Source organism: Dipodomys ordii, unplaced genomic scaffold (assembly GCF_000151885.1).
Source record: "Dipodomys ordii isolate 6190 unplaced genomic scaffold, Dord_2.0 Scaffold27, whole genome shotgun sequence".
Lineage (NCBI taxonomy): Eukaryota > Metazoa > Chordata > Mammalia > Rodentia > Heteromyidae > Dipodomys > Dipodomys ordii.
The window spans coordinates 15,278,448-15,286,783 of NW_012267243.1; the positions used below are offsets into that span (position 1 = coordinate 15,278,448).

The 8,336-nt window shown below is 42.2% G+C and overlaps 1 protein-coding gene across 1 annotated transcript in view; it reads right to left on the reverse strand.

The window, feature by feature from the left end:
- Ftmt (ferritin mitochondrial) overlaps positions 1 to 7,378 on the reverse strand; it is a 9,880-nt gene extending 2,502 nt beyond the window's left edge. The window contains exons 1-2 of the mRNA XM_013015548.1: positions 7,013 to 7,378; positions 2,818 to 2,945 (exon numbers count right to left, since the gene is read on the reverse strand). Of these exons, the coding sequence (XP_012871002.1) occupies positions 2,818 to 2,945; positions 7,013 to 7,378 (494 nt within the window). The remainder of the gene's footprint in view (positions 1 to 2,817; positions 2,946 to 7,012) is intronic.
- Positions 7,379 to 8,336: the final 958 nt, after the last annotated feature.

Consider the following 8,336-nt stretch of genomic DNA (forward strand, 5'->3'; position numbering starts at 1 on the left):
CTGCTCTACCTCACCAAATAACACAGCCCAGATAACCCTGGATCTACTCTACCTCACCAAATAACACAGCCCAGACAACCCCGGATCTACTCTACCTCACTAAATAACACAGCCTAGACAACCCCGGATCTGCTCTACCTCACCAAATAACACAGTCCAGACAACCTCGGATCTACTCTACCTCACCAAATAACACAGCTCAGACAACTCCGGATCTGCTCTACCTCACCAAATAACACAGCCCAGGTAACCACAGATCTGCTCTACCTCACCAAAAAACATCCCAGACAACCCCAGATCTACTCTACCATCAAATAATGCAGCTCAGACAACCCTGGAACTGCTGTACCTCACCAAATAATACAGCCCAGACAACCACGGATCTGTTCTACCTCATCAAATAACACAGCCCAGAAAGACAACCCTGATCTGCTGTATCTCACCAAATAATACAGCCCAGACAACCCTGATCTGCTGTACCCCACCAAATAACACAGCCCAGATAACCACAGATCTGCTCTACCTCACCAAATACACTGTCTTTTCTAGAATTCTAGTATAGTCATAGCACTGTTATGTTCTTCAGGTTGCTGGTTTGATGTTATGATTCTAACACAATATTCTGTAAAGTGTAAGTCCAGGAACCTGGATTTATTGTGTTAGAGAGCAAGTAACGCAGAAGTAGGACTATTACTATACTGCTGCTTGTCTTAGAGGAATGTGAATTGTCTCAGATAATCTTTTCTGACAGATAATAAAAATAATATGCACTAGGATCAGAATCCACATACTGTGAGACTAGGAGCTAGGTACTTTGAGTTTTTAATAAAGCTATCATACCCAGAACATCAGATGCAATTGGGACTACTTCTTGCGTATGTGCATCTATACTGTAATTCTCTTGATTTTTTTTTTCCTGAGTAAATGAGTAAATTGGGCGGAAATACAATGGTGTAATCACCCTGCCTAATTTAAGTCTGAAGATGACACTGACCTCTGTCATTCCAATCAGGATGTGGCATTTGTTGGCTTCACGAATATCAGTGGGAGACGTTTAGTACCTTAGGACATTTTTTTGTCTTTTCTAGGACCTTGTATTTATATTGTTTTTTTTTTATTGTGAAAATACTGTACAGAGGGGTTACAATTACATGGACAAAATAATGAGTACATTTCTTATCAAACATTGTAGCCTCTTTTGTTTCCCCTTCCCATCCCATCCTCCCCCCCAACCCTCCTCCCCCCACCAAAGTTGTAAAGTTGGTTTTTGACATACAACTTGCATGTCTCATTGTTGCAATGGGTCCACCTGTATCACTATTTAAATGATTTGCTTTTTCCCTTCCCCTTCACAATTTATAACAACATCAAATACAGTGAAAGCAGGGGTTATACCGTGGGGGAGGGACATACAAAGCAACAAAGAAAAAAATTTAAAATGGTTTATGCTACATAATATAATGAAGCAACATGAGAGTTTTGAGACCTGCTAAGAATACATATCCCAAGCAAGCGCTCTACCACTGAGCCACCTTCCCAGCTCGTGCCTTAGTTTTACATCTCTGGAAATGCCTGCACAGATACACCTAGAGTGTGCTTTACTAATCTCCCAGACAAGTATGACTCAAGTTACCAATCAGGATTAATCATCACAGTCCCTCTGGAAAAGGAAAGGCAGAATTGAAATTGTGTATACTTGCTTTGGACTTCGAAGACCCTTCTACAAGAGGGAAAATTTTCTCTTGCACATGATGGGTTTGGGTGTGAAAACTGAACAACTGGTGATGATTTTCCATTGGGCAGATGACAGTATCCCATGTGTATCAGAGTGGCCAGTCATTTGCATCTCCTGTAATTGTAATGTCAGTAGACATTACCTTCAGCCTCTAGGTCAGTGATCAGAGTTGCCAATTAGATCTTGCTTTCCTTATGGTAAGTTCTTTCCTCTTACAGTTTTATGCTATTGCTGTTCTAGGATCTTGTCATATTCATGGATAATATTAAAGCCCTTTTTATCTGTAAAATCAGTGCTAGCTAGCTTTCACTTTGCTCTTTTGAATACTGTTGATGACTGTCTCATGGTCTCATTTTTTTCTGCCTGTGTAAACACTGTCCTGTTGTCTAGAATGTATTCAGCTGGTGAATGCTAGCGTCTTATTTCATATGTCTATTCTAGCATGCTCTTTTTGAAATTGTTCTCACCTTAAAATTGAGAAACAGATCAGGCTCACTTCTTCTGCAGAAAGGTCTGTTATTTATTCCTCATTAACACAGTGTCAGTTTTTATTAAGATTTAAAAGAGCCATTCCCAGCAGTGTGTTAATATAGCTGTGGCTTACCTTGTCAGGGCATTAAATATGGAGTCATTGAAAAGAGTCTCCCACTATGGAAAATGTACAACCCTATACTGGAATCCTTTGCATTCACCCCAGCATGCCACCCTCAGGGTCCGCTCCAAATACACTCTCCCAGGTCACGTCTAAGGCAGCACAGCCAGGTTTTGCAGCTCCTTCGGTATATAATTCTTAGCAAACTCAACATTTCCCTAACTGGGCCTTGTTCATTTAAATGAATTCTCTGATTACTTTCATGTCACAACAGAAAAACTAAGTTTAGCCCTAAATCTGTGGTTTTCTCATCTCAGAGATGACAGCCTCTTTAGATACTTTCAAGAGTAGTTCTGATGTTTAGACCATGAAGCTAGCAATTAACTCTATAGAGCCTGTCCCATCCTTGTTTAACAAATTAGTTGAACTGAGTAAAACGCAATCAATTCCACATCCCCATCACGACCTCGGCTGAGAGAGTATTTCACACCCTGGACAGCTCCTGTCTCTAGGTGCAGTGACCAAAGTGCGGACATTAGTAACTGCCACGCTGCTCCGTTCCAGGACCTGCCCCTCTCTCTCATCACGGGAGCCGGGGGCACAGCGGGCTCTCATTATCTGGGAGCAAGTCACCCAGGTTCTGAGTCTCACTTTAGATTTATGTCTTGGAAACACTTACAGGGGAGTCTATTTTTAGTTGCATTCTCAAAGCAAGCCTTGAGAAAAACTCATTTACAAGTGATTTATGAAAGTTGTGCTTTCTGGAAAAAAACCAATAAGAATTTAGAGGAAGCAGGAAAAGGGGAAGCAATAAAAGGGCACAATTTCTACAAAGTCCACACAGACAAGGCCTGCTTCACAGACAAGGTACTAGCTGTGCGTGGCATCCAGCCTGCATGCAACAGGGGCCTGCACTTGGTGTCATTTTTAACAAGTTTATCTTCAAACTTGTAAATCCTAGGTGATGTCTGATGGGACGGGCTTGTACAGAAGCTCTGTGTGTGTGTGTGTGTGTGTGTGTGTGTGTGACTCATTCGAAGGGAGCAGTGAAAATACCCATGACCACAGTTGGTTGGCAGCTAAATATATGTTTGAGAAACTCAAAGCTAGCGCATAGTCAGCCTGTTAGTACATGGAGTACCAACAGGCTGGCAAGCCAGGCTTTCCCTTCAAAGCAGAACTTGCTTGGAATGCAGGAAGACGCCAGTGGCATTCAAAGAGACACAGGACAAAAGAAATAGCTTGGTCTTTTGTTACTGTTGTTGCTTATTCACTTATAATCATGAGGTTGGGGGAGTAGGGGAGAGGATTACAACAGTCCATAGCTCATTTGCTTTTGGAATTTTCTTAGTATTATGTCACAGGCAGAGTTGGTAGAACATGCATAGATTAAAAATAGTAAAACACTTCATTTGTTTCTGTTCTTGGTATGACTGAAATCCATGTGCATGTTTGTTACAAAGTGCCAGTTATTTTGAAAGGAGTTAATTGTGTTTTATGTGTGTGTGTGTGTAGTTGTCGCACAGTCTATTAGCTGCTGAAGTGTTTTCTTACTCAGTTTTAAAACTTAGAATGACAGTAGATAGCACATGGGAAGTAGGCAAATGTCTTACCATTTACTCACTTCAGTAGTACTCCCTCCTCTTCGGAGGGGAGTAGCATGGCTTTTCATGTCCTCCTGGGCCCCGTGGACAGCGTAACTCCAGTTGACCTCCAGATACTCAGGCCTCACAGGCTGGCCTTAGCCATGGTTCAAAGGAGAGCAGAGCCTGCATTGTCACACGCGTGCACCAGCCGGGCATAGTCCTCGGGCCACGCTAGAAAATGCACACAGGTCTGCTCTGTGCCTAGCTCTGCCTTGCCAAAGCAGCTCCAGGTGTCTGAGGGCTGCCTTTCTATTAGCTTTACAGGGTCTCTTGTTAGAATCTTGTAAGAAAGAGTGGTAGGTGCACACAGTAATAAGAAGTTTCCAAAGGATTGCTTTTTGCAGAATGTGACCACAAACATTTCCTGGTTTCATGTGTTACTACGATTAGCAAAGGGCACAACAGAAAACACAGAACACAGACAAATTGAAATACTTGTAGAAAGAGTTATTAAAATGATACATACATACATGTGTATGTATGGGCAGGAAAGCGAGAAGAGATAGGTTTGCACCCTGGACCTAGTGTCAGAGGAGCCCACCAGAGGCCAGGTGTTGAGAAAGATCGAGCTGGAGTTGGTGAAGGGGTCTCTGGTTGAGGGAAAAGGCCAACACCAGGAATCCTCAAAGGGAAGAATCCAGCAAGAAATACCTTGGGAACTTAAGGAGACTGGTTTCAGAACCCCTTTGTGCCATCAAAATATATATGCTTATCAAATGAAGGGTAACTGCCTTTAATTGCTGTATCCTGCATTGTTTCAGGAAATAACAAGAAAAAAGTCTGCACAGTAAAGAAAGACAGTTTTTATATTGTCCCCAGTTTCCTGTGGAATGCTCTGAAACAGGATTATTACATAGTTTTCAGTAGATATCTAGTGCAAAGATTTTTTTTTCATATTCTTTAACTGCTTTTGGTAATACCTAGGAGATAGGAGCAGTTGTGGTTTGCAGAAACAATGCCAGAACTGCTAAACAGATAATACTTCCAGCAGATATTTTGTAAAGAAAAGAGAAGCAGAACATTTATATACCAGTCTTCCAATTCCTCTGTTTGACAGCAAGTCTAGTTAACCTTGACACCCTTGGGTGCCTCTGTTCTGCTTTGTCTTAACTGTTTTTAATTCTAAACCTGCAGAAACTAATAAATGTGGTAATGAAGTAATAACAAAAAGAATTTCAGAAGGACTCCTGGAAGTTGTAATACTTTGAAAAAATACGTATGATATAGAAAGTGACAAATGGAGAAAATGGAAGTTCACAAATAGATTTTCTGTTCTGACAACTGGCAAATGTAAAAAACATCATGGTTTTGTGCCTCCAAGGGCAGACTCTCAAAGAAAGGAAGAAAGAAGCTTGGTAACTTAGTGTCAGATCTTCAAGTTTGTTGGTTTTACTTTCCATGAATATTGAAAGAACAATGCTTGCCTGTTCTTTTCTCCATCAAACTTTGATAACAGTATCTTCTTGGGGCAAGTAAAATATTTCCTGTACATTAAATACATTTCATGTTAAATGTAATTTCAGAATACACACAATAAACTCAAACTTGATGCAGCTATTTCTATTCTAACCGTTTCTTCTCCTTGTTCTTTTGGAAAAGATTTTAATAAGAGGATATACATTGAAAAAAACTTTATGTCCAAGTCCTTACTCCATCTAATTTTTATCTGTGAGCCTTTACTCAAGGCATTTAGGTTCTCAGAGCAAATGCATTCTTCCTGTTTGTTATGCAAGTTAATAATGAATGGGTTGCAGCTGGGCGTCAGTGACTCTCATCTCTAATCGTAGGCACACAAGTGGGAAAGTTAGAACAACCAAAGAGTTTCCCTGCAGCAAGACCAGATGACCAGGAGTGCGTGCTCACTTGTCCTAGGTGATGAGACTTAAATGTCCTTACTCAGCTCAAAAAAAATGTTGCAAAGGAACCTGATGGCAGATGTCACTTTTCTGGCAAACTTGGGGTCTGTCGACATTTTTTACAAGGGGGCGTAGACTAAGCCTGACTCTGCAAAATACCTACTTCTGGGGGGGGGGTCAAAGGAGCCACCGCCACTCTAAAAGCAGGCTTACGCTGTTCTTTCCTGGAAGCATTCTTTGGTAAAAGTATCACTTGGGCCCTTGTGGCTCCTTTTTCCTTGATGACAACTCAGTTATGGTAAGTAGACATACACCAAGGGAAGAAACATACTCAAGTGGCTGTTAGCCCAGCCCCAAACCCTGCATCAATTTGGTGCAAATTGAATTAAAAAATATATACATGGTCTGAGACTGACTGATTCTTTGGCACTCTTTACTTAGAAAGATTTGGCCATCATTTGAAGAAGATTTTATTTTAGAGTGTTGAGAGACAGGTCAAAATCTCACATGAGTCTTTAGAAAACTTGACCCTCATTAAAATAATCCTGCATAGCATCCTCCTGTCATTTAAAATTGCTTGTGGCAACAATTATAGTCACTTATTCTTACATTTGCTTATATTTACTGTATACTTTTCCATAAAAATTGTATTCAGTTTATTTTCCATCTTACTTTTTCACATCATATTTTACTCTCAAATATAATTATTGTCCAGACAGAAGATAACGTTTCAAATGTGAGATTTTATTTTGTTAACTTCTCCTACATTTTGAGTCAATCATTCTGTCAACATGATCTCTAGCAAGACAGCATGCAAAAGCATGGTCTCATATTAAGAAAGTTTGAGGCAGTTCCTAAGATTCAGTTCTGCCAGTGCCATCCTCCTCTAAGTGACGGATGCTGTGTTAATGCCCAACCCATGATAACCTGCACTTGGTAGAATCCTGCTCCCCTGGCCACTTGGAGAGTGACTAGCATATGTGAGCATTTGCTTTGCTTTTTATTCCTAAACTGGGTTAATCTAGTTTTACTTCTTAGGTACTTCCTATGTGCTATGTTGTGAACTTAAATGTCCATAGAAAATGGCAGTATTCTGTGCAAAATGTTCTCTTTTTCACTTCTTCAAAAAGTGTAGCAGCTGTGAAAAAATAGAAAAATGTGTCCTCAGGAAAAACATTCATACCCATTTCCAGAAGCTTCCTCCTGCTGGATGAATCTTCAGGTCACATGCAAATCTCCTCTCAGGAGCTTCCTGTGCCCTGCAGATGCAGCAGGGCATGTCTTTCTCCCGCGAGTGTGCTAGCTCTTCCTTCTCCTCACCTGCCTCCTCCTTCTCTCCCTCTGAATCATTGACAGGCTGAGGGTAACCGCCAGGCGATCTGTGGCAGCTGCGCAGATGTCTGGAGTCCGTGTTCTCCCTGGGAAGCTCGTGAGTCTGGACAGACGCTTCAGCCGCTGTCAGGCTGTCAGGCCCAGCTGTCCTGTATCCTGTGGCGGTTGGAATGCTGAGCCTGAAGCCCCGTGACTCTGCAGTGCGTGTGGGAACCATGGCGCACCTGCCATCAGCATCTCCTCTTGGTTCAGGATCACCTTTTAATCGCTGTTTCTAGGACTTTACCTCAAACTCACCTTGCCCACCTGCTCCCTTCAGAAAGCTCTGTGGTCATCTGCAGGAACATCATTTTAGCTCCCCAGGGGTGCTGCAGCCCTTCTCCAGTCCTGTGAGCACGCTTGTCTTACAGAGACAGACAGACAGCTGCTGGCTGTGTGTTCACATCCTGGGACAGTCTCGGGGAAGGAGGGTAGGAGTGGATGGAAGTCCGCAGCATCCTTATGCCACGGGGCCATTCCGAGAGATTTCCAGTAAGAGCAGCACCACAGTGATTCACTTCCTCCTTTTCTGTCTTACTTGCCCCCAGCCTTCCCATGCCCTCTGCACTATGAACTCCCTCTCTTGGGCTCTGAAGAAGGGACTGCTGTTGCCTGCTGAGTACGTTCCCTTGCTGCTAGAACAGCACCGCTGGTTTGCACGTGTAAGTTATCACAACCTCAACGGTCAGCCCCACTGCTCTCAACTCTTACTAGGTCATTTACACAGGTGGTATTAATGGGAGAGACAGTGCTGTTGCTCATGTTCTTCCTTCTGCTTGGGGTAGAGATGGGTGAGTGGATAGATAAGTAGGTAGATAGTACATAGACTTTTTAGAGAGTAGGAGACAGAAAGAGAGACTCAGGGAGGAGGGAGGAAAGGGGGGAGAGAGGTAGAAACAAAATTTTGACCGTTAGAAGTCACACATCACTTTCTTCCCCCTGGGTGTATCAGAAAGTTTTCCTTAGAGTGTTTCTTTAAGGCCAATTCTTTTCAAGAGTAAGGAAATCGAACTCGATTTTCTGATGAGAGGAATAGCTGAGCATTTGTGGGCACATTTTGAAATGACCATAGTAGTATACTAATTAAATTCTTGGAAATATTGGGGCAACTCCAAATCTCTTAGAATATTTGCCTC